This window comes from Panthera leo, chromosome E3 (assembly GCF_018350215.1).
Source record: "Panthera leo isolate Ple1 chromosome E3, P.leo_Ple1_pat1.1, whole genome shotgun sequence".
NCBI lineage: Eukaryota > Metazoa > Chordata > Mammalia > Carnivora > Felidae > Panthera > Panthera leo.
The window spans coordinates 35523749-35551240 of NC_056694.1; the positions used below are offsets into that span (position 1 = coordinate 35523749).

The window sequence follows — 27492 nt, forward strand, 5'->3', positions numbered from 1 at the left end:
ACTGCAGCAGAGAATTAAACCCGACACTTCTTATTCTGGTCTACTACCTTCACTGATAAACAAAATAAAATTACAAACACAGGGAAAAATGGCTTTTAAGGATACTAGAAAAAAAAATGAAGGGGAGTTTCATCTAAACTGATGCAATCTGATTGTAACTGCCTCCCCCCCCTTTCTCTCTCTCCTCTCTCTCTCTCTTTTTAACAAAAAATCTTTAGTGAATTCATAAATATTTTAGTGGAATCTAAGGTGTCAGTGTAAAGTTTCATGAAATTGCATTTAGTACCCCAAATAGGTCCAGTGTTTGGAACTGGATTCCAGAAATGCTTTTTGTCTGGGATCATGCTTTGGTAGTACTGATAGCTGGGATGGACAGAAGGATGTGAACAGAAATATGAGATAGGTCCCCAGGCCCAAGATAAGAGAGGACATGAGCCTGGATTCAGGAAGGAGTTCTCCCTGTTGGAGAAGGAGACACCACCTGTACTGGAGCAAAAGAGATATTCTCCAGCAATTTGTGAAGTTGACTCAAAGTCACTCAGGGCACAGTACCATCTGGAGCACTGAAAGGGGCCTGAGTCTCTCTCTTTACATGAGAGACCTTGCCTGTGGACAGGGGATCTGCAAACACACATCAAACGGCCTCTTGGAAATAGAAGCATCTTATGACATGGTGTTGAAGTGACTGATGCTGGCTGTGGCAAAAGAAGCAGTAATGGAGGATGAGATGCATACCTTGGAGGAGGAAGAAAGGGAAGGAAACAGACAAGGCTGAGAAGACAGATATATAGATGATAGACAGATGGATTGAGAGCCAGACAGAAGAGACAGAGATTGCCTATCTCTGTATACCTCTCTTTATCTATCATCTGTCTATCTATCTAACCATCCATCCAACCAGCCATCTATCCATCCAAAATTATCCACAAGGAGAGAAACCATATCAAGAGCTGTGTTTTGGATGTTAGTAAAGATATCACAACTCTTGGTAGTTACCATGTTCCATCTAAAACTATCCTCTGGGTCAGTTCTCTCTCCATCTTTGAGAATTGACCCTATCAGATGACCTGAATTCGCCACCCCCACCGCCCCCCACCCCGTGCAGTCCATTCCACCGGCCCTGCAATATTCAGCATTCATTTTGTCATTAAGTATGATTTTTAGGTGTCCAGAAAGAAAATTTCTCACCAGAAGATACATTCACTTTGGCCACTATGGTAAATGCAAATGACCTAATCCATTAGAAATATCACCGAGACTATATTTTAGCTTCCGCGTTAATACAGGGCAGGCTTGGGCATCTCAGGGCAATACTATGTCGGAGGATCAGGTTTATTATTCCCTGTTTTCATCTTGTATAGAAATCTGAGAAAAGGAGTCTAAGGTTGTGTGCCTAAAACTGACTTTGGGCCTCATGGACCCAATTTGCTTTGGGGTTCTGTTCCATGAACTAAGCGTTATTCCCTGGCTGTCCATACTTACAAGGCAACTCTACATCACCCAGCTACAAGAGTTGGGATTTATATAAAAAAAGACCTTTCAATGAATCAGGTAATTACTGAAAGGGTAAAGTGTAGGGATATGGAAAGGCTTTTTTTTTTTAATCTTGTGTTTTTATCGACGATTCCCTTTCTTATCCGCACTCAACAATTTAAAACAAGAAACTCAGCTTCCCACTGTGTTCGTCAACAGTCCTTGCTTTGCAGCTAATACCACCCAACTGGCCACACGTGGTAAAACAGGGTTTTCTTGCTGATTCCATTCTGCAGATGGTGAGCTCCTGACAATGGCATCTAGGAGCTCCAGGTGAGGCAAGCAGCCTCTAAAGTGAGCTCTAAGGTGAAAGATAATGTAGTTCAGAGACAAAGCAGGAGCCAGCCCCACACATGCAAGAATGCTTAAGGAACATGTAAGCAGAGCAAGATGAGGTGAGAGGAATTGGGCAGGTGAGCAGGAAAATGCAAACACAAAAGACCATGAGGGGAGGCAGAGGCAGAGACAAACACACACACGTACACAAGGGAGGGAAAAACAGAGACGGGGATGGAAAGAGAGAGGGGGAAGGGGGGAGGTGGAGGGTCGACTCTGAGAATGCAATTTCTGACATTCTCACTTCCAAACTAAACACTACAAAGCCCTGTGGACTTCACTGTCAGGGTCTGGATATTCAAGAGACTGTCCCTGTCTCCTTATGATAGGCCCTCTTCTAATTAAGCAATATTTAGAGAAATCCTGTTCCTTACCATCAAAGAGCCTTGTCTGAAATACATCCAATTGCAAGGTTTTATTGTTAAAAACCTGAATGCTTGCAGGAGCTCTCTGAGAGTTTTCCTCGGCCAAAGGCTACAGATTTTGTATAAAACTGCCATGGGAAATGTCACGAGGAGAGCCCCTAATCACCCACCAAGTGCCTTATGGACATGGAGAAGATTTCACTGTATTTAAAGGAAGTAAAGAAATGTGATCTTGTCTGCCTGGCAAATTCACACAAGAATAACAGAAAATTCCAAGTATGCAACACAGAAGATTCCCCTTTGCAGTCTATCATTAAGCAGGGTCAAAATGCAAATGGTAAATAGGATTAGCATGGCTGCGTCTCAGGAAATCAAGCTGCTGGGAAGAAAAGCAAGAAAAAAAGGAGGGGGGGGGTGCTGTCTTCATCACAGGGCAGAACTTGCTCTCCATTTACTGGCCACAATGGTACCAGACAAATACACCAGACGTGGGCTGGCTTAACCTTTACTCTGTCGTGGGCAGCAGGATCTTGCTGAGATGCTAGGTTTAAGACAGAGTGCACTTTCATGGAATGTTGCCTTTTGCCTTCAGAAGAATAAGAGTAAATGTTAAGTATGTTCAAAAACAAAGCAAAGCAAAACAAACTCCTCCACAATACCGCATTAACAGTTTGTTAAAACTTGCAGAGATTAAGCAAGGAAACTAATGGTGCTGGGTTCAGCATTCTGGAACAACCGTGTTGACAAATGTTGTACGTAAAGCACTGAAAAAATTCAACCTCAAAGGTAAAGAAGTGGGGGACTAACAAGTAAGAGTAGGTTTGGAAGGGTATAGCTGATCTCCCTCCCTCCGATTCACTCTCTTCCTCTCCCTCTCCCTCTTTGATTATCAAATGGCAGTGGTGGGTAGAAGAAACTTGGTTTGGGAAATCAGGCAGACCTGGGTTTGGTTCCTATATCTTCCATCAATTGGCAAGTTGATGAACTATTCTTAAGTTTTCATGTCCTCATTAAAGACAATGTCATCCATCTTGCTAGATCCCTGCAAGGTGGAGTTCTTGGGGACCTGAAGCATCTAGCAGAGCTCCTGGTTAATATTCTGAAATTTGTAGCTGCTACAAACATTATTGCAGCCATTATTATTAATAATAAAAATGGCTGTATTGGCACCTATAATGGAACGCGTCAGCATGCCCTCATTGAAAGCTGCTAATGAATGAATGGTTGTTGGAACCACGCCTGGCTTCAACAGACAAAACATTCATTAAGTGACAGAGGCCCAGTACAGCGAACTGGACCCGGGCTACTGTCCTCAAAAAGTTCACGGTCTTGAAGTCACAAAGAACCAGGTGAGTCAGACAAAAATCTAGGCACCAGACACAGACACAGGCAAGCAAGGGTCTGTTCTCAAGGTTTTTCAAATCCCTACCTCCCAGACTTCATACTTCCTATTTAAAATCCCATCAAATCTGCTAATTGTTCTTTTCACTCACACCAAGGTTTCCAGTAACTTCCAGTAACTCCAATAGGACAGGAAGTGGGTGTAGAGGATTAAAAACTTTAAATCAGAGGGTGGCAGGGAATATAGGTGCTGCCCTTGTTCTCTACTTGGAAGAAGCTAAAAACACGGAAAACTACTTCAGCGATTTGGCCAAAAGACTGGATGGAGGAAAAAGTTCTTAGATGGGAAAGAAAAACACTGCTGTAATCACGAACACCATCAACAATGACCACAGTGATGAGTCTCTACATCTGGCTATCATTTTACCATCCAAAAAGCCCATGGCTTTCATAACAAATTTTGTAGGGTACAAAAACTCTAGGGTTTTTTCAAATTTCAATCGTTTGCTATATACCTTTAATTTTTGCCACATCCCCTTAGTATTAATTACTTGATATTTTTCTGTATCTCTTGTTACACTAAATATGATTTATTTTGGTGGGGGGCACCTGGGTTGCTCAGCTGGTTAAGCATCCAACTTCTGCTCAGGTCATGATCTCACAGTTCATGAGTATGAGCCCTGCATTGGGCTCTGTGCTGACAGCTCAGAGCCTGGAGCCTGCTGCGGATTCTGTCTCTCCCTCGCTCTTTCTGTCCCTCTCCTGCTTGTGTGCTCTCTCTCTCTCTCTCTCTCTCTCTCTCAAAAGCAAAAAAAACATTATTTTAAAGAAACCTACACGATTTATTTTTTTAATGTATAAAAGCAACTACTAGCATTAATGGGGAGTTACTATACATATATGTACAAATAACGTACAAATCAATCTTAATATATTCTAGGTATGATCGTTATCTCCTAAAGTCTGTGGGTATGAGAAGCTTTTTCGTTTGTTCATTTCGAATGCCATAAGATGCAATAAAAGGGAACTAATTTTATATACTGAAGACCACCTAAAATAAACTTGCAGAACTCTTAAAATCTCAGCCACCCTTTAGAAAATGCTCGGTTTGGGAACTGATATGGCTAGCCCAAGACCATCCAAAGTGATTTCAATATAGCTCATCAGGTGTTTATCAAGCAGCCAGTAGGTATAAGGCTATACAGGAGGGGCTGGTGGGGTGATGGTGGGCTTGCAGAGGTAAATTGGGAGTTCTCCCCTCCTCCAAAGTCTCAGAGACTGCTTGGGAGTCAGATAGTAAATGCAGCACATACTAAACATTATTGTTCAAGACAGGTTAAGTCACACCACGCTAACAAATGACCTTGGCATGTGTTTTACAATAAATTCTCACTTCCCTTCTTGCTGCACATCCATCTTGGGTCACCTTCAGTCCTGCTCCAAGCCCTCTTCTCTCTGGGACTCCAAATCGACACAGCATCCCCTACCTAAGAAATCAGTGGTCTCACTGTGGGGTGGGGGGTGGGGAAGAGATCAAAATGAGGCACACACTGACTTTTAAATTTTCCACTTGGAAGTAACATGCATCATTCCACTCACAGGTCATTGACCAAAGTAAGTCATGTGGCCAGGATGGCAGGAATGGGGAGGGAGCACAGAACCCCCTGTAAGGGAAGGCATGCAGGGAGGGAGGAAGGCTCGCAAAGGAGCAGTGAACATTTTGAGTAATACAACAGCTTACCAAGTATTACAGTAGGAATTGAGATTTGAACCCAGGCTTTTTGGAATTCTGGCCCGTTGTGGTATCCCCATTACCAGCCTGTCTCTGCAAGAAGAAAACTACAGAATTTGAGCAAACGCACACACTTCTCTACAGAATGGCTTGCAATCTAAGCAGAATGACCAGGTTGGATACACTCATATACCTAAAGCAAGTTACTTACGGAGTTCTATGCACTTGACGTGCAATGGAATTCAGGTGGTAAAATGATTGTTTTAACCAAAGAATAAGAATGCAGGAGAGCACCACAAGCATTCTCAGGAGCCCACCCCTCCTTTTGCTTTTCTTATGGGTCCTTCAATATTAGAATATAGGGGACTTCTGGGTCACAAATAATTTAACTACTGACCTGCAAGGAAGAGCAGGATGAACCAAAAGACCTCTAAAATGCACTTCGAACCCTGTGGATCTGTGATATTTTACCCAGAGGACAAATAGCAAATAAAAACTATGTGCAGATAAAATTTCTTGGGTAGACAGATAGTGCAATTGCAAGGGAATTTAATTTCCCCCTGAACCAAAAATGAAACCCAAGACAATAAGTGACTATATAAAGAGAACATTGCTTCCTAAATGTTGACATCAGTAAGCTCTTTCCACTCCAAGTTTGGATTTTTACAGGAAAATGAAAAAGTTTTTGAACAGCTTCCGCCCTTCCTGTTTGCACCCCCCATCTGCAAACATGTCTGAGACTAAGGAACATGGACTGTCAGGACATAAATCTATAAAGCATTATTGTCCCTGATTTTTCTTTTGATTTCTTTTTATTGGTTTTACAGAAGTTAATTATTTTTTGGTCAGGAAAGAAAATGTTCAAAATGTGACAATGACTGCCTAATGTTCTTGGATTCTAAATAAAGTCTGTTCTTCAGGGGAAATGGTTCCTAAGCTTAGGAGACTCATTCAAAATGGTATTAATTCCTGGGGAGCATCTACCCCAAACCAAACACACAGGCAATACCCTAAACTGAGTAGGAGCTGGTGATAAAATGATGATTATAGAGAGAGAGCCAGGAAAAAGATATCTTTCAAAAATAGCTTTATTGGCTTCACAAAGGTCTTTATGGCGATATGGCAGAACTACAATGCGTGTGTGTGTGTGTGTGTGTGTGTGTGTGTGTGTGTGTGAGTATGTATAGAGGATGGATGAATGCATGGATGGAGAGAGAGAAAGAGAAAGAGAGAGGGAGAGAGAGAATCATCTACTACACATAATGAGTGGTTCCAAGAATAGAGAAGGCCAGAAAAGACTACACAAAGTTTAGGGAATGACCATTGCTTTTCAGGGAGGATTCTGTTGATATGACCTTATTCTGTCTACTTCTCAAAATCACACTGAACCTGTAACCAAAGTCAAAGTGTTCACCATCAATGGATGGCCTTTTAGCACGCCACCTCACTTTGAAACATCTTCAGTGGGAACACGGATTTTAAGCTTGGAGGTAGCTACTGAGTAGTCTCCTCTCAAGTAACAGCACTCGAGAGTTGGGAGCACTTGAGGTGTTGGGAGCAAAGGGATACAAACAGTACAGAAACAGTAAGAACAAGAACAGCAAAGGCAACAATAAAAATGGAAAAGAAGACCATGGGTGTGGGGTGGGGCATGTTAATTTTGAAACTTCAGGGAAAATACAACTTAGAGGAAAAAAAAAAAAAGGAGAGCAGGTTCATTGGCATATCAATGGTAATCAAAATGAAAGGAGTGATAAAACTATGATAGATAAGAAAAGACCATTTCTTTGTTTTGTTTTAAATTGACTAGAACAGAATAGTCCTGCTTCAACAGACACCTGACCACACTGGCTAAGAGACCTAAAGTCAGGAATTTTCCAAAGCTTCTTTGACTTTCATTTCTTACACACCACATGTCATTGATTTCTAAGGTAATCCTTTTTTGTGCATTTTAATATTTTGGAAACTGGGATGCCTTTTATAATTAATGGTGGGATATAATTTATTTGCATTTTTTTTCTTTTCTCAGTGGTAACATACACACACACACACACACACACACACACACACACACACACACACAAGATACTTCACCTGACAGTCAACAGCATTTCTGATGCATGTAATCCAGTTAAGAACTTCTACTTTCCTCAAATAAATGTGATTTAAAAAATTGTATTAAGGGGCGCCTGGGTGGCGCAGTCGGTTAAGCGTCCGACTTCAGCCAGGTCACGATCTCGCGGTCCGTGAGTTCGAGCCCCGCGTCAGGCTCTGGGCTGATGGCTCGGAGCCTGGAGCCTGTTTCCGATTCTGTGTCTCCCTCTCTCTCTGCCCCTCCCCCGTTCATGCTCTGTCTCTCTCTGTCCCAAAAATAAAAAAAAAAAAAAAAAAAAAAAAAAAACGTTGAAAAAAAAAAAAAAAAAAAAAAAAAAAATTGTATTAAATGTTTATTTTCTTGAGAGAGAGAGAGAGAGAGAGAGGGAGGGAGAGAGGGGGAGAGAGAGAGTGTACAAGTGGGGGAGGGGCAAAAAGAGAGGGAGACACAGAATCCAAACCAAGCTTCAGGCTCTGAGCTGTCAGCACAGAGCCCAATGCAGGGCCTGAACTCGTGAACCTCCACATTATGACCTGAGCCGAAGTTGGACAGTTAACTGACTGAGCCACCCAGGCACCCCTCAAATAAACATGATTAAAAAATTTTTTTAACATTTCATTTATTTTTGTGAGACAGAGAGAGACAGAGCCTGAGAGGAGTGGGAGGGGCAGAGAGAGAGGGAGACACAGAATCTGAAGCAGGCTCCAGGCTGTGAGATGTCACCAAAAAGCCTGATGCGGGGTTTGAACCCATGAACCATGAGATCATGATCTGAGCCGAAGTCTGATGCTCAACCGAATGAGCCACCCAGGTGCCCCAAATAAATGTGATTTTTTTAACACTTAACTACAAGTGATCATGAGAAATATATATATATATATATATATATATATATATATATATATATATATTTTATGGGGTTAATAAAGTCACTATGTGTTTTTCAATGTTGCACTGAGTAAAAAGGACCACTTTCTTGAATTTCTTAAACACTAAGAATGACCATGCTGGCCCTAATTCACAGTATTGGATCTTGCAGTGAAAGCCTTCACATCAACAGGAAAAGTCCCACATATCAAGAGGCAGGATGGAGCCCAGCCCTTGGCAGAGTTTGTTTTGGAAACTCTAGATCAGTGGTTCGCACACTTGGGCACACATCAGCATCCCTGGAGGGCTTGGTAAACACAGATACCTGGGCTCCAATCCTAGAATTTTTGACTCGCGGTCTGTCTGAGGTGGGGTTGGAGAATGTGCGTTTTCTACAACTTCCCAGGTGATGCTGATGCTGCTGATCTGGAAAGCACACGTGGAGAGCTGCCTGTCCAGAGTGATGATGGCTCTGTGGTCACCGGGACATCAGGAAAGGAGGGAGAGGAGGAGAAAAGAGCTTCAGACTCTCCCCACTCTGCTTCAGTCAAAGCAGTCTTGGGGCCCCTGGTTGGCTCAGTCGGTTGAGCGTCTGTCTCTTGATTTCGGCTCTCATCCTGATCTCACGGTCATGACGTTGAGCCCCGCATCAGGCTCCACACTGTGCAAGGAGCCTGCTCAGGATTCTCTCTCTCCTCTTTCTTTCTGCCCCTCTTCCCTGCTCACATTCTCTCTCTCTCTCTCTCTCTCTCTGTCTCTCTCTCTCAAAATAAACAAACATTAAGAAAAAAACAGTCTTGGTTTTATCTGCCTCTGTATCAGTCTCCATGAGATTCCATATTAAATAAGTCTTGCTGCTTAAATTTTGAAGTGAAAATCACTACTGAAATAGAAAGAACTGACATTTTAGGATAGGACAGATCTGAGCTGTGATGCCAGTTTCATCATTTAGCACTTAAAAATATCTGCCTTTCACCTTTTTTTTTTTTTAAATCTCTCTAAAGTGGAGGTAAAAAGACATAGTTGAGGTCTGGAACTAATGCATACACCACCCTTAGCAGATAGAGCGTCTTTCATATGGTAGGAGCTTACCACGTTGTAGCCAGTGGTAATAATAAGAATGGAGTTCGGATCCCTGAAGGCAGAAACGTTTCTGTCTTCACCCCTTCTGTAAATGTGTGTTCACTTGCAGTGACCGAGGACAAAGCAGCTGTTGTCAACTGACTCTGGAACAGCCTGCCAGTTCCCCAGCCCTGGTTAATCAAGGCTCAGAGCTGCAGTTGGGTCAGTACCCAGAGTTTTTGGAAAGCCGGACGCACACTTACTGCCTCACTGCCTCTGGGCCTCTGGCATCTGGAGCGCGGCTGATTGCCAACTAGCCAACAATCATGCCCTGTGGGCAGAGGGAGCCTCCGAACCAGCTTCTGTCTGCAGCAGCTCCATTTGGTTCAGGACCAGACGCCTCTCTTCCTCTGCAGTTCTTTACAGGTGTTTGCATAACACAGCTGCCAGATCCTCGGTGTCGTGTGCTTAGGCAGATCTGTTTATCACAGGCATGAAAAATACCCCCCCTTGTGTGCGACTCCCCAATTTTCACTGTTCCCCCATCTGCTCGGTGCCTGGGAACGCAGCACGTGGCATTATCATTTTTACTTAGGGTAAAGATGTTCCCTTCGAACTTAAGTCTAAGCTTTTATTAAAAACATTTAACATTTTGGCTACCACAAAGAACAGAACTCACTTTTAAGAGGAAGAAAAAGGGGAAAAAAAGAAAGGAAAGGAAAAGAAACCTCTCATTTAAACGTGATTTCAGCTCACAGCATCTATGAAGTCTATAGACAACTTTTGGGTGCTATCATTCTAAGAAACTATTTTATCTCATATTTGAACAGCCTGGATGTAGGAGGGAAGGCTTCAATACTAACTACAAAGATAGAAATCTATTGCTCTGAGTTCTCAACACAGAGCTGAACAGCTTGAGGGTGTTATTTCAATATTTTCCCTCAAAGGTAAGCTGAGTAGTTACATATGGCATCTGCCTTAGGAAAATCCTTTTTACACAACAAATTATAAGTAAATATTCTTGCAGATGAGTGTCTATAGGAGAGAGACTAGTGAAATCAAATAAAACTTTTCCAATGACTATGAACCAACACATTAATTAAATTGGTTGGTCTTTGAAATTTGTGACTTTAAAGGCTGTGATTTAGTTGATTATATGCCTCTATTAAAAATCAACCTTATTAACGCATTCCATTTCCCAGAGGCTCCACCAGTATAGCATTAAAGCAAGCAAGAACGAGGTCTATAACAACTTTTTAAAAAGTCCAAAATGTAGGAAAGTGAGATTTCTAAGCTAAGCACTTTCTATTGCTTGGGTTCAGACCATAAAATGTATCTTTAATATAAATGGCTACATCCCCACCTCTGCCTTAACGACCTGCTTGATATATACTATAGCCATTCATATTAATTACATCATTAATAATGGTTTCTTAGAGAAGCCATCTATGAATACAGCAATGTCAGGAGACATATGGGTCATCTAGACTATCTGCAGATCAGCCTTACGGAACCAGATCTTTACCTTTAGAAATGGCCATGTATTGATGGCTAAAACAAGAGGGGAATAGGCTTTAGACCTCCAAACTCAATTCATAAATCCTGCTGGGTCTCCTACACAGTGACAAGGGAGAAGAGGGTACTTTGGCATAGTAGGGGTGGCCATGAACTCTGAAACTGCAGAGAAACAGAGAATGAGTTCCCCCCAAGAATGCCACCTACACTCTGGTCTTGTGTTTCCAACTCTCTGGGGAGCTTGTCTATATGGCTATCCGGTATTACTTTGGACTCTAAATATCCCAAACTGAACGGCTAATATGGGTACAACCAATGGCCACATGCCACATACTAGATACTGAATTGAGATGTCTACATTCCTTATGTCATTTAATTGTCACAAATACTCCTGTGAGTATATGGAAGTTCCACTTTACAAGTTGGGCACACAGAGAATCAGAGAGGTTAAGTAACTCAGCTGAGGTCACACCGCTGTTAAGTGTAGCCAGGTGAAAAACATAGAGGAGATCAGGTGTTCATGCTGCACTCCCCCGAGGTCCTTCACACCCTCAAAATATCTTCTCCTTTTCCCTCTCCACAGTGGAGACTGAAAAGTGTTCGGTTTTGCTGGACCAAAGAGGCCAGGAAGAGAGTAGTGGCTAGAGAGAATTAATGAGGCATCTAGGATCATGAGCAGCTTTGATTTTCCGGCTAAATAATTTAGGTCTTAACCTGCAGGGAATAGGGAGTCACTGAAATATTAAGCAGGAGAACTGACATCACCATTTTTCCAGCAACCCAGTCCAGAGATGTTGGTGATTCTGTTGGTTTTTTTCTCCCCCTCCATTATGTTCAATACAAAACCAAATTTCCATCTCTTAATGAAATGTCAAGGAACCAGTCAGGAACCTGGATCTGAATCCTGGCCCCACCAGCAACCCTAGTTGTGTAACTCTGTACACATTTCTTTAAGCCTCAGTTTCCTGTTCTATAAAACGCCAATGATAAAACAACTACCATATAGGTTGTTTTCAGGGTCAAGTGACTGACAGCCCATAAGGTCATGTCTGGCCCACGGTAAGCACCAGTGAGCGTTACAGGTTGAAGTGTGCCTCCCCAAAATTCATACATTGAAGCCCTAATTCCCAGTGCTTTGGAATGTGACCTTATTTGGAGATAAGGTCTTTACAGAGGTAGTCAAGTTAAAAGGAAGTTATTAGAGTGGTCTAATCTAATCTGACTGGTGTCTGTATATGAAGGAATTTGGGGCACAGACATATGCAGAGGGAAGACATATACAGGAGAAGACAGTCATCTACAAGTCAAGGAGAAAGACCTGGAACAGATTCTGCCCCTGGCCCTCAGGAGAAACCAATCCTGCCAAAAGTTAGATTTTGGACTTCTAGCCTCTAGATCTGTGAAACAAAATTTTGTTCAAGCCACTCAGTTGTGGTACTTTGTTTCGGCAGTTCTAGTCAACTAATACAGTAAGTGATAGGTATTCACTCCTTCTCTTGTTCTCTACCTAGGTCCAGTCTTAAGAACCTTATATCTGATTAATGCTCAGACTCCTCCTGTCCTCCATGCCTGTGAGCCCAGGAAAGCAAATGGGTTTCATTTGGTGAAGCAGTTCTGCTCAGCTATAGTCCCTGCCTGGAGCACTGCACTGAGAAGGATGGTGAGGCCAGCCCAGAATCAGTGGGTAATAGTGCCCTAATGATTTGCATTATCTGCCATAGGCACAGAGGGGTAGGGGGAGGGTATGCACTGTGTACTCTTCAAACCTGTTCTAGGCTCTCATTGGTGTATTCATCCTGAAAGACCATTACCACATTAAGTCTCCTAATGTAGCATTTATATCTTTTCATCATTCTGCTGAAGAGCTTAGAGGATCTTATTTCTGCCAACCACATAAGATGTATACTCTTTGGCCTCGGGAAACTGTAAAAATATTTAGGCAATGACTCATTCATTTATTGCAAGAACTAATAACATCCTCCCCCTAGAACATCACATGGCCTAGGACCCTCACCTTCCATCTAGGTGTCTCCACTGCTAGCCTTACTGGGGTTCATTTCTTCCCTTATTCTGCCTCCTGCAGTTCACATTTTTGAAGCTTTCTGGACCTATTAAGTTCCACAAGCCCTCCAGCTCCCATTTAAAAAGCCCCCACAAGGCTATCCACCTGGCCAGCTTGGGGAGATGCACACCCATCCTAGACCAACCACCAATGCAAGAGAAGAACAAACACTGATTGGCTGGGCCAAGTCACATGTTCATCTCTGTGGCCAGAGCAGTGGGATATGGTAAGAGAGGAAGGGATTCTGCAAATCAGGTTGTGGTCAAAAGCAATAGAGTTTCTCTCTGCCTCCCTCAACTACTCAGCCAACCTCATTGCCCATTTATTCCCAATTTTCTCTCCTCTTATCTTCCTTCCTATGCTTCCTGGCATGTGGCTGTCCCAGGTGGGAAGGTTTGCTCTCTGTTATCCCCTAAAGGGTTCACACAGATTTAGGTAAACATTCTATGAGCAGATAGCTGTGAATCTATCACCAGCTAATGGTGAGAAATAACTTGGTAGCTTAGAAGACTACCATGAAAATCCCTTTAGAGTCGATGGACCTGGAAGAAAATTCAGTTGAGTGGATGGAGGGAAAAAAAGTACTTCGAGTATGAAAGATCCAGAATATGTTAGAAGGTTAACAGATAAGCAGGTGGAAAGAAGTATGGCTGATACTGGGCAGATAAAAGGACCGGATTGGCAAAACTTTACATAATAATCTCTTAGGAAATCATCACATCTGAGTGTGATCCAAGATTGCACATTCACAGATAATTTAACATATTGCAAGCCCCATTTGTGAGTTTAACAGTGAATAGAACAGAGAAGGCATATAAGCTTCCACTTCACAGTCAACTCAGAAATTGGTAGTGGCTTCCGGGAACATGGTGTTAAGAAGGATTCAGAGGTTCCACTTAACTTGCAGAGAAATGAGTGCTATGATTAAACAGAGAGGTATGGTATGGGTAAGTGGAATAATACAGATGGGTTTTATTTTATCCTCCTAAAACAACTGTTGACAAATTGTTGTTTTGCAGATAATAGTTGTCTAAAAAAGGACAATGGAGAGCTATGATAAACGAAAATGAATAATCTAATTAACCTGTCCCTAACATTGTAGTGTGCATGCCAATTATAATTAAGATAGTGATGGGGCCCATCTATAAATGATCTTCGCAAACATAAAAGAATAGTTTTCAAATATAAAGGGAAACATCTAACAATCAAGTGCCATACCATCCAAGGACTATCAACAAATACACAGAGGAATCTGAGGATGTTTCTGCTTCAGAGAGGGATAGAACTAGAAAAAAGACAGGAGTGGGGGTGGGGGTGGATAGGGGATAGAGAAAATGAATAAAATTAGTCATGGAAGATAAAATTTAGGGCCTGCCACATCGGGTTGGCTTTCAGGAAACCAGGCTGACATGGTAATAACTAAAAATACTAGAAGCCAATTCAACAAAACATCAATCCATTGGATAATAATAAAAATATTTTAGTGAAAAAGTTATTAAAAGTGTTAATATTCTTGGGGCACCTGGATGGCTCAATCAGTTAAGTGCCTGGCTCTCAATTTCGGGTCAGGTCATGAACTCACAGTTCTTGAGATCGAGTCCTGCCTTGGGCTCTGCATTGACAGTGCAACGCCAGCTTGGGATTCTATCTCTCCTCTCTCAGCCCCTCTCCCTACTTCTCAAAATAAACAAGTAAGTATTTTTTTAAAAGTATTAATATCCTTGCAACTATTTTATCAATGATTTATCAGTCCCACTCAGATGAAGGTCAACTTATGATACATTCACATTTCAGACACTTATCATTACAATATACTCAATGATTTATACGTAAAATCATGAGAAGAGAGAAGGAGAGAGAGGAGGCTAGTAGTTCGTTGGCTTTCTGAGAATGTCTTACAAGCCTGGACTGACATACCATGATCAAAGGATTTAGTAATCTGGTCTCTGCTTATTAGTGATTATATGACCTTATACAAGTCATTTTCTTTATCTGAATTTTTAACTTCCTTATCTGTAACACAGGAGAAAAAAAATTCGACTTTCCCTCTAATTTGAAAAATGCATTGGAAGAATTGTCAGACATGGCTTTTCATGTCTCTTTGCCCCTTAAACCCATTTGTATATATTTGTCTAGACACTCATTCCATAGTTTGTGAAAAGTCTAAATTGTTTCTTAAGATTTCTGCAGATTGCCAGATCCTTACTGTCTCAAGGACATACCCCATTTTTGCCCTCACTGTGTTTTTATTCTTTTCTTTCCCTCTTGTTGTTATGGAGTTGCCTTTGAATTACAATTAACCTTAACATGAAATACATTCCCTTTCCTTGACAACATACTAACAGTTCACATAAGAACCCTTATGTTCACATAAAAACACTGCATATATGGCAGACTGTATCAGTCAGTACAAGTCAACTAAGTCAACTGTGTAACAAATGACCCCAAAATCTCAAGAACTTAGAAATAACAAAAGCTAGTTTCTCCTCATATGACATGCCCACCATGAATTCTGTGGAATGGAAGAAGAAGAACTTGCCCTACTAAGTCTCTCAAGGACCTGGTACAAAGAAAGAACCATCATCTCAAGTATTTCTAGTCACTATGCCAGAGGGCAGGTGGGGAAGAAGTCTACAAAGATTTGCATCAATAAAATGTTCTAGTAGTTGTCATTTTTATTTATGGCTCAGTAGCCAGTACCAGTCACATGGCTCCATTTAAACCACGAGAAGGCCAGGAAGTGCCTGGCAGGAAGGTGAAGCAGAATATGTGGTGATGAGCCCTAATGGTGCTCACATACTATTGTGTATGGTCTACTTGTGTTTATACTGCATCAATAAAAACACTTCAAACTTTAGGCATTGTTACTCTGAGAAGGACATTCATACACACCACCATGTTATTCAGCCATTTTTTCTCTCCTACTCTCTCCTCCCCTAATGTGACTTGTAGCCCTACCCCTCTAAGAAGCAAAAACATCCTCAAATTTCACTTCTTTGCTTATGTAGAGCAACTCAGCTCTCTGCAGCCTTTATCCTCTGACTCTGTTCCAAATTGCTCTTAGCTAAGTCAAGGCTCTGTGTAAGTTTTGAAACTAGCACTTGCAAGAGCCTGTCTAAGATTTTAGTGTGGAGCCAAAGCCCCTTCCCTATGTCCTTTGAGTCGACATTTTGAAAACTGGAAGAAGTCGGTTAGGTGGGGTTAGGTGAATTATTCTCCAAGTTACACAGCCAAGTGTTACTGTATACGTGGAAGCAGTGTATACTGCTTAAAGTCCTGTGGAAATAATTCCTACCATTTGGGTAACTTCTTTGAAACTCTAGTTTTCTCACTGTAGGAAGAGAATAACAACCCTGATAATATCTCCATGGCCTTGTGCAAGAAAATGCTTTGTAAACTCCAAACAGTATGCAAGCACAAGGAGGAATACAATTGCAGACAAACAAGACTGCTGTAGCACATTCAGAAGTTTCCCCAAATTCCAGGCACTGAGCTCTGTCACACTTATGTCCTTCTGGTTACAGTAAGTAAGCATTTTATGGTCTGATATCAAGTGGAAGTCAAGCTTCCCTACTCCTCAGGTTCTGTCTGTCTCTGTGATTTAATAATACAGTCCATATTGGGAGATGATACAGTTATGCCATTTATTAGAGATTTGCATTTTTGTGTTCTGCTAAAGGGAAGTAAAGATTAGCTCTGCCAGATGCACACATAAAACTGGATAGAGGCACACCTCCAAGTCAACACATCCATCTTTCTCCAGGACATGTCGGCATGTGGAATTTATGAAATATGGACTGTATTAAAAATGTTAAATGAACTTTTTAAACACAACCGGTGCAGACACAAAATCTCCTTTCTTCACTTGTTTGTTTTTGCTTACTGTTGGTTGGTATTATTTTTCCTCAACTGGACTCTCTGTGCTTGTTAAGCATCAGTAAATGGCCAGTTATGAGGCAAACACAAAATATACGTATAAATATTTAATAAGAAACGATAGCAGAAATATAGTGTGCATTTGTTGCTCCACTGGAAAGCTATATTCATTATTCTACAAATTATTCTCCCATAAATATTTCAGAAACTTGAAAAAAGGTTAGAATAGTGTACCCAGTGCTTGGTACGTTGAAAGGACTTTTGCATTCGTACTATGATGAATTCCAATCCTGCTTTCATTGCTGAGGTCTGAAATCTATCTTTTAGTCAGTTTTAGGAGGTGGAGTTATTTCATGTTTTGTCATACTGCCCACATAAATAAGGAAAAAACACCAATTAGCATATAGGAACTATGGTTCCTTCTTGATCAGAGGGCAGACTAACAACTTTCTTGGTATCAGACATGATTAAGGAATAGGACTCTCACTGTGAAAGGTAGTCTAAGATAGAAAAAAAAAAAAGACAAGCAGTCTTTTTATCCTGGCATAATGCATCATAAAACCCAGCCTCCTCAGCCCATTGATTTTGATAGGAGTGATTTATTTTTTAGCAGACAAATGTTTATTGAGTGCCTAATATGTGTGAGGCACCACACTACATGCTGAAGATAAACAGTGACCAAGAAGAATATGGTTATTTTTGATATCACTGAATTTCTAAACAGTGTCTTTATTTCTGTTAATTAACTCTGCATAGAGTATAGTCGTATTTAAGGGGCTGAATGGCGTTAGCACTATTCTCTTTGACGGTAGAAAAAGCTGACAAGCTATTCAGTGTCCAATGAATATGGCAACCAGGAAGTAATCAGATGATTCTGTGAGTATTCCCAAGGAAGACTGGATGTGAGAGATGGATGATGGATTGTGTTGGTGGTTCTTTTAGGATGTCAATGCATGGGAGCTTATGATCATCAAGAAAACATAACTTCTATGTTTAAAGTATTTTCATCAGATGTGGACTGATTCTAACTTTCTTTTCTGAAAAGCATCAAGGTGTTAATAAGGCTGTTTTCCTTAACCACAACCTTGCTTTAGCCATAAACATAAAATTCACAGCCCTTGTCAGAGCCTTGAGTTGATAGATGTTTCATGTAATGGTGACTCTGAGACTCTCCACTTTCGTGTGAGTCATATGGAGTGGCCATGCATACATCCAGCACCTCAGAGAGTACTTCCAACTTGAATGACATGGGTCTTAGTGGACAGGAGAGGTCAAAACCCTAACTATGAAGGAGAGATCAAAATGTAAACATTTCTGTAAGGACCTTCTCACTCCAAAGTGAGTCATGTCCCTTAGATAACTAAAATGGGGTCAGAGATACTGATAGTTCCTGCATAACAGTAATGATAATGTCATCATCACTAACAGCAACACAGTAGTAATGACCAAAATGTCCATTATGTGCACAAGCATTTTAGGCATTATATGACTACATGTTTATAAGCAGTTTGCCCAGGGTCACATTCTTGACTGATGATGAGGTTACAACCTAGATTTTGAGTCCTTTATTCAAATCCTTACTCAAACAGTCCTTCCTGTTTTTTCAATTCCCTGGCCACATCTCATTCCCACTCAATGCTCCTCCCCATTATAAGGGCAATCTGGAATCATCTGTATGATTAACGGCATGAGCTATAAGGTCAATCTTCTTGGTTTCCCATCTTACATACTATACTTACACTTCCTGCCTATGGGACTCTATGCAAATTACCTAACTTTTCAAAGCCTCAGTTTCTTCAACTGGAAAATGGGGGTAATAAAGAACACAGTGTTACTGTAAAGATGAAACAAAATACTTCATTGCATCCTATTTTCATGGTGAACATGACAATGGTGATGAGGATAGTGATCATGACCATGATGGTACCACAGCACCCAAGATATTTTCCACCTAAATCTATGAATGGAGAGCATCTTACAGCTGATATAAAATCTCAGAGAATCCCAATAAAAACTACATGTCTAATGTGTTTAACTCAATAGTTTATGCAGCAAATAGGGTTTTTTTTTCTTTTTTTTTAACTGAAAATAATTACAAGAACACAGCTATAATTCACTGTCATAGCCTTGAGGAAGCCTCATGCAATTGAAGAAGATACACATAAAACTGTGATAAATTGAAAGCCTATTTGAAATATGTAGTCATAGTGAGCACTTCTTATTTAATTGCATTCTGCTTACATAACTAAAAGACCTAAATTAAAGCATAATCATGTTTCTAATGATTTTTCATTCTTTTCCCCCTCCAACATAAGGAGGCTCAAGGTGTTAAAATAGTTATGCTTTGGGGCTGAGATAACTAATATATAAATTAAACATATATTCATACACTTATTTCCTTAAATAAAAAAAAGAAGCAAAAATTCCCATTCCTAGTAATTTATTCCTTCTTCATGCTTCAGGAGGAAGACTTGCTATAGATTTTTTCCAATGCATAGAAACGAAAAGTTTCTCAAGGAAGTAATGCCAGGTACATATTTCAAAAGTTTGGGTGGCTTTGCATAGCCTCCGAAATGCTGAGAATATAGAACACGCTCCAGTATATCTAATTATCTTTATGAAATCTCTCAAAATCAATGGCATTATACTCAAAACCAGCTGCAGCCAGGGAAGTCAAACAGAGCAGAGTGTCACTGAGGTTACTGAGAAGTATGGCTTTCTTCTTAATAGCACTATTTTTATGGAACATGGAATTTTTGAATCATCATATTCTGTTAACTCTTTTAAGAACCCAAACAATTTAACCATTTTGGTTGAAGAAATCAGTTCAACTCTATCTCAGTATATTTGGCCACTTTCAAGTCCTTAAAGACAAAGAATCCCTGGTTTTGAGAAATAACTCTAGATCTAGCTCACAGGGGATAATTTTAGTACTAATGATAGCATGGAGCCAGTCTACAGGAACTGTTGCTGTTGCAGGAATATTCAAAGTACCTGCTTGTTAACTGGATGCCTTGGTGTTCTTACAAACGCTCTTTTCTCCTCTTGAAAAATTATTCAAATATAAAGAAGAATTGGCTTTCCAAACAAGCAAATTCTTGGGAATTCAGGGGACCTAGAATATGGAAGAGATGGGCTATTTCAGCTGTTTTCTAAATTAAATTTTAAAGAATATTTTATGAAGTGTTAAAAGCTAGTAGGTAAAGAAGCTTGGTCATAGACAAAGGTGAAGGAAGGAAGGAAGGAAGGAAGGAAGGAAGGAAGGAAGGTAAAAGTGAGAAACAAAATCATCTAGAGCTATTCATCCGGATAAAAGAGATTCATTCATTCACCCAATAATCATTAAGTGCCTATTCTGCTAATGCTGAGCACAAACTGGTGACCAGGATAGACATGGTTCTGTTTTCATACAGTTGCCGCCTGGTAGGGGGGATTCAAAAATCACGTTAACACAATATTGGGGCAATCCCATGGGGTTGGGAAAGGACAAGGAGGGGTATTTAACTGAGAAGATTCCCAGAAGAAATGATACCTATAATCTTAAGGAACAATAACATTAACTTTATAAAACGGTTTTAGAGACATACATGCTGCAGACAGAAACACAGATATATACACAGACTAAAAGACTGTGGATATGTGAGAAAGTGATATGAGGCAGGGATACAGGACAGGGGAGACAAAGCAGAGACAGTAACTTGAGGGCCAATGATAGAATTTTAGACTTGATCCTATAATCAGGGAAAGAAATGGTAAGAATTTCAGCAAGAGCGACTGATCAGCTTCCCACATTAGAAATCAGCATTGTGGCTGCTATATGGGAAGAGACTGGTGACGGCAAAGCTGAAGGAAGGGAAGACCAGTGAAGAGGAGATCACAGAATTCCAGCAGAAGGAGAATGGAGAGAAGTGAAAAGATTTAAGAAATATTTAGCAGGGGCAGGGGCATCTGTTGGACTCAATCATTGGATGTGAGCAAAGAGTCAAGAGCAAGTTACAAACACAGAGAATACAACTTCGGTTGGTTCAGTAAAAAACAAAGAAACACAAAATGCTTCCTCAAACACTCAGTCAAAAGAGTGTAAGAAGAAAAATGATGAAGTCAACTGGTCTACTTGTAAGGCTCTGCCTAAACACATGTGTGAATTCATTCATTTACTTTTGCCACGTTTAATGAGTGTCTGGTAGGCATTTGGAACAGGGCTTCACCCACTTAGGTCCAAGTCTACAAGAATATGAACCCCTCTGAAAAGAAGGAGAAGTAGAAAAAATAATCCTGAATTTTCTACTCTCTTTATAAATGAGTTTTAATTCATGCCTCTCGAAGTTAGGGCCTTTTATTAGTGACTGTAAATCTCAGAGAAGACAAGAAGTCATGAGATTCTGAAATTGCCTTATAAATTAGTTGCTGGTAGTGTAACAGTGGTTTAGTTTGTTGAGGGGCTGGGGTGGAGAGGGATTTTGGTGTTGAAATAATTACTGAACATTACTGAACCAAATAATTACTCTGTGCTGTAAAATTACGGTTATGGTAATATTCCCATCATCATTTGTTTTGTTTCTCCTAATCTAAATTATGATTTTTTTTGGTTATTGCTTTGCAAAGCTACAATATAACAGTCAAACCTGAAATTAAAACCAGCCTGCAAAAGTTATACAAGGTGATCCAATATGCTTGGGTAGCAATTATTCACGGCAAATACTACCATGAAGCTCTTAAATCCTCATTGCAAAGCTAGCTGGACGTGCATCAACTACAACCGTAGATATTTATAGGTATCAGAGGTGAGGTATGAGTATATGGAACAATTAAAATGCAAAGGAAACATCTGAAAGTCCAAGGGAACCATCTTGGGATCTCAGATTTCTGTTTCAAACAGTGCTAGATCTCAGTAGTGCCCATGAGGGAGAAGGCACTGATCTTCTCAAGCAAAACCCAGGGGAAATCCATACTCTCTCTCCTTGACTGTCCTACCGCATGCTGCTAACTCTCTTTGCTTTGTCTGTGAAATTCTGGACAGAACAATGTCTTCCAGACAAACACTGAACTTCTTCCTTAGCACCCTGTGAAAGCAGAACACTGGGTGGTCTAAGAGTCCTATAAAAAAAATCATCACTGTGTTCGTCGTCATCATCATCATCAACGTCAACCAAAAAGAAAGGAGACTGGTAAATTATCAACGTGATAATTTTCTTTTTTTTTTTAATTTTTTTTTTAACGTTCTATTTATTTTTGAGACAGAGAGAGACAGAGCATGAACGGGGGAGGGGCAGAGAGAGAGGGAGACACAGAATCGGAAGCAGGCTCCAGGCTCTGAGCCATCAGCCCAGAGCCTGACGCGGGGCTCGAACTCACGGACCGCGAGATCGTGACCTGAGCTGAAGTCGGCCGCTTAACCGACTGAGCCACCCAGGTGCCCCAACGTGATAATTTTCAAACCTGTAGGATTAACTCAGAGGATGATATGACTAAATCTTACAGCCTCAACATGTTAAGTATGTCCCTTACTTTGTAGATCTTAATATTTAGTAAGCAGGCTCCCAGATATTGAGAGGACATAAGCAACTCCTGGGTTGAATGTGTGTGCTGGTTTGTGTTTAGTGCGTAAGGGAAGCACCCACATTCTGAATTTTCCTCCTGAATTCCTGTGGAGGAATCAGCTCCTGTGACTTCAGAACCCACCTGCATTAGGTAGTTAGTAATTCTGTGTAGCCTCTTATACGTTTCTATTCATTCAAAATGGAACTCTAAAGATTCATATGGCTTTGAAAATTTGATGATTGTTATGTCAGAATTTGTTTTGAGAAGGATAAAAACCCTAATCCTGAAACATCAGAATTAAGATAAAAGGTTCTGATTATAGTTTTTCTCCTCTCCTGTTCTCTAATTCCCCAGGTTTCCTGTGCACAAAATTCCACATTAATCTCCTTTTCTTACACGGTCCAATGTATTCCAACAGCTTTTGTTCCTGGAAAGAGCTTCTTTCTGGCTTGTAGACAGCCCCCTGCTAACTGTGTCTTCCTATTACAGAGAGAGAGAGAGAGAGAGAGAGAGAGAGAGAATATGAATATGAATGGTCTCTCTTCCTCTTCTTAAAAGGGCACTTATCCCATAAGGGTCTCCCATCTTCAAGATCCAATCTAAACCTAATTATTTCCCAAAAGCCCACTTCCAAAAATTATCATATGCAGAGTTTCAACATATGAATTTAGGGGAACACAAACATTCAGTCTATAATAGAAGGGCTCTGAAAATGTTCAATCAATGGCCTTAGTGGCAGACACACAAATCAAGGTAAACATGTACTTCTGTTCCACTTGCCAACTTAGCTTCAATGTCCCAAAATCAAACATTATTCAATTTAAAAGAAATGTTTAAAAAGGAAAAAAAGAATCAGAAATCAGTGAAGATGAAGAGTTGGCCTGAATCTTACTTTCCTATTTTGCCTTGGTTACTTACTGATTTGAACACCAATCAGTATCCAGGCTTACAGAAATGCCCCAGGACCTGTATTCCCTTTAAGTTTATAGGATACCTATCTGTCCTGTTTTATTTTCTACTTATTTCTACAAACTACTCCCTATGCCCATCCTCTTATCATGGTAAATCATTCCCTGTGTCCACTTCTGGAGGCTGGTCAGGACCTATCTTTATTTCTATGAATTAAAGGTCCTGGAGGCTGCAACATGTAGCATTGCAAGACTTCAATGGGAAAATCAGAATTAATATTTGCTAATGTGAAAACAGTACTTACTATTTCACAGATACTTCGATAAGTATTTCACACATATTATCATACTTAATTTTCTCCACACTAGTATGGGGAAAACATCACTATATTCCCACTTTTTAGATAAGTTAAATGACATACAGCAGTGTTAAATAACTCGCTAAGCTTCTCCGAAGCAGCAAGCAGGGATATCAGAATCCAACTGCAAATCTGACTGATCCAAGCTCAAGGATTTTTAGTCTTTATATTTTATTACTCTAAGAAGGCTATTATAAAGTGACTATATAATTTATCAATCAAACTGGGACACTTGTGAGTAAGAGTGGGCATGTTAATAATTACACCAGGATAAAGGTATCGAATAGGGTGGGTCCTGAGAAAATCTAAAGCTGAGGGCATTCTGGGTAAGTGATACGTAGTAACTGGTAAGTATGTATGTATTGTATATATTTCCCTTCATTGCCTTCCTCTTCCTCCTCCTTCTTTTTGCCTTTCTTCTCTTAAACTTCATTAGTTTCTCAGAAATGGGAAACTCTCCAGCTGACATAAAGTTCTGGGTTACTGGGGGGTCGGGGATCACTAAAAAGAGTAACTGCCTCAAGAGAGTGATTCCTTGTACAAAACCACATTCGGGAACCAATGATGTTCCAGAAGGAGCATTCCCACCCCCATGCACGATCAAGAGAAAGTCAAAAGTTCACTCAGCTTCCCCTAAAGTAGCTTCATGCCTTTCTTTACAAGACTAAAATGGGAATTCACAAACATCTGCATTTAGTACATCTCCAAGCTAAAACCTGATTGCTTTATGGGAAACTCCCTTTGGAATTGTTCCTGCTGGTTAGAATGCAATCATCAAATACAAGCTCATACTAAAAGCAAGTCAGTGATTTTTTTTTAAACCAGATAATACAGACTCTAACTAGAGGGTTTTCTTTCCCCCTAAGTTTAAAACAGTGTGACCTTTAGATATTTTCAAGAAGTTAATGATCCTTAAGGACCTGTTTCCTTATTTGGATCCTTTGTATGCCAAGCTGTATGCATACAAAAGTCATAATCTTGGAAATCTCAAGCTTTTTAACAAAGTCCTTTGTAAAAGACATGTTTTGCACTATCTATTTTCTGTTTAACCCAAAGATGGAGATGAAAGGATAAGCATACATGGAGATGATGGACAGGATTTGGAATCTTTTCTCCTTTTTAGACCCATCAGTAGCTTTTCATTATTATGCAACTATTGATATATTTTTTATTGGTTCATCACACCTTGAAACCTGAAGTCCATCAGCCACCCCACGCACAAAACAGAAAGTGGTAGAAGGTGGTTTACATTTCATGAAGCATTAAAAAATAATGAGAAGAGATTGAAGTCATAAAGAACCATCAGAGACACGGTGAGCAAAGCCATTTTTTAATATAAAGAAAATGCATATTATGTAGAAAAAGAGACTGAAGAAGGAAAAAGAGAAATGGATTATTTTATGCAAAAGTATTGCCTTCTAGCTTCTATTTCCATCCTTTTATTCCTGTATTTACCCAGAAATATTGTGCTAGCCAATATCACTCCCTCTTTTCTTCCTGACTGCCTCTTTCAGGGTATTCTTCACTTGATTTAGACATTGCTCGAAGAGAACAAAATGGGTTAGCTTTTTCATGCAATGTGTTAACACTAAGTTACCTGAAGGCAAGGAGCCTGTCAGAAAGAAATGGGGACTTCACACAAAAAAGAGAGAATTTAGTTGTACCTGAAATTTTTCAGTGCACAATTGTCACCTGTTCCATTTACCAATGACACAAAGCAAACCCACTTGTGAAAAATACCAAAATAGTAAATAAGAGGCAAAATTTGAGAAGCTAGAATGATCTTATTAATGAAAAAGATTATGGAATACTAGGTTGTCTTCATACCGTGAGGAAGAATAATAAATTTCATGCCCATAATATCTTATTAAATAAAAAAAAATTCTGGACCACAAAATATTATCTAAAGAACGATGTCAGCTATATCTCTAACACCTGACAGTTCCTAAAATATAGTCACTAACCATGTACTGAGTAAATGTTAAAGTAAATCTGTGTTAGGGTGTGTGTGTATACAAAAAAAAAAGTGATACCATTACAAATGACTTGTCTTGTGTTTTCTCTATTTTCCTATTATCTACAATGGATACATACATATTATTTAAGTCATTAGTATAGGTATTTGTAAGACTCACCCCAACAGTGACACTGGAATTGAGGATGATGGTTAACCTTAGATTCTGAGATGCTGAATTTATTACCAAAAGGAAAAACCCAAAATGTGCCTCTTGTTTTGATGAGAATTGTTTACATAGCATCAGAACTAAGGACTGGACTCCCAACAATGATTTGGAGTAGTGAGTGCCTCTGTTTGTATTTTCAAACACACCTTACAGTAAAAATAAATTTAAAAAGAGGTTGCACATAACAAAGTTTTCTAGGTGGCAACCTTTCTTAAGGATTTCATGCATTATCTAAAGGCTTTAAAAGTCAGTTCAGAATTTTCCATCATGAACAAAACAAAATACACGACTTAGATCACTGATTCCAAATGCACTCCTTTGACCCACACAAGTTGTAATGATGTGTATTTTAGTCCAGGATAAAAAGAAGACAGTAGGGGATTTTGAAACTAAAGCTAAATTTTTAATTAAGCTTTTTTGCTTTTATTTTGAGATAATATCCTTCCTACACTTTTGGGTCTGAGAATGTTATTACTTTCCTAAAATGCTGCTGATTTTGTAAAATGTCTAAACTTCTTAAAATAAAACAAATAGTCTCCCTAAGTGGTACCCTATTTGCTGCTATTATTATTATTGTTATTACTATTATTATTATTGAAATGTGTTCTTATCTTGAAATCACTGGGTTGGATGACTAAAGAATAAAGTTTCATGTCTACTTTCTTGTTTTTGAACTCTCAAAGTAGAAGAGTTTTATTTTTGGAGTAAAGTCTAGGAATCTAGTGATTTGAGAACAGAAAATAATGAATTATTTATGTGCTGGGGCAAGATTACTGAAATAGTTTCCCTGCAATGACCCGTCCTGTCTGTTAAAGAGAATCCTGGCTTTGTCGTGTGTCAGTTTTGTATTCTACCCACCCCGTACTCCAAGGCAGGTTCAGTCTTTGCCGAGGAGATCGATTACAGGCTCTGCAAGGTATAAACCTGAACAAAAGGAGGAGGGCTAGAAAGAAGAATGTGGGAGGATTCTGTGAGAGAGGGGAATGAAGAAGCACAGGTGTGAAGAAAACAATAGACAGGTAGCTTTTTAATAAATATTCAAAACACTGGTGAAGGACTTGGGGTCTCATTTTGGTTCCAAGACTTATTTGCTTTCACATACCCTCCTGACTGTACTACATGGCTCCATTCCCCCTTATGGCTACCGCTGACTTGGTAAGCGAGAGGTCCTAACTTCCATTTTGTGCCTAGGGTCAGTTTTTACAACCAAAGTCTTGGTATTTTGATACCCTTCTCTCTTTGTCGTACTTCGACTTCATCTTACAAAGAAGATAAAAAGGGCACCACGAAACAGACTACGTCTCTAATGACATTTCTATTTATTCACACAACCAAGGGAATAATAGTAGTTGGTACCTGACCACAAGCCCTGTCATACGTTCTAATTGTGGAGGCAACATAACGAACTAAGAGGTGGTACAAGGCTAAGCTTACTTAGGTTCTTCTTCTACGGGCCTTTTCTAAATGTCAGGAATGAACTTTGAACATGTAGTCATATATTCTAAACACTTAGTGAGTCTTCAGTTTCTTGGTTACTTATAAGCATCTTTACAAATGCATCTTGCCCACTGTTCTTGACTATTTTCTCCGATCTATGCCCAGAGGATGCTTTGTCTCCAACCTTGATGGTTTTCCATTCATTCATTCATTCAAGTTATTATTATCTTTTTTTTTTTTTAGAGAGAGAGCACAAGGAGGGTAGAGGGGCAGAGGGAGA

The 27492-nt window shown here is 40.0% G+C and overlaps 1 protein-coding gene across 18 annotated transcripts in view; it reads right to left on the reverse strand.

Annotated features, from left to right (window-relative positions):
* RBFOX1 (RNA binding fox-1 homolog 1) overlaps window positions 1-27492 on the reverse strand; it is a 1461670-nt gene that overhangs the window by 723146 nt on the left and 711032 nt on the right. For 16 of the 18 annotated variants that reach the window (XM_042921406.1, XM_042921400.1, XM_042921398.1 and 13 more), the window contains one exon: window positions 22722-22805. The exons of the other annotated variants lie outside the window; for them this stretch is intronic. In XM_042921406.1, the coding sequence (XP_042777340.1) occupies window positions 22722-22805 (84 nt within the window). The remainder of the gene's footprint in view (window positions 1-22721; window positions 22806-27492) is intronic. 18 annotated transcript variants of the gene reach the window in all.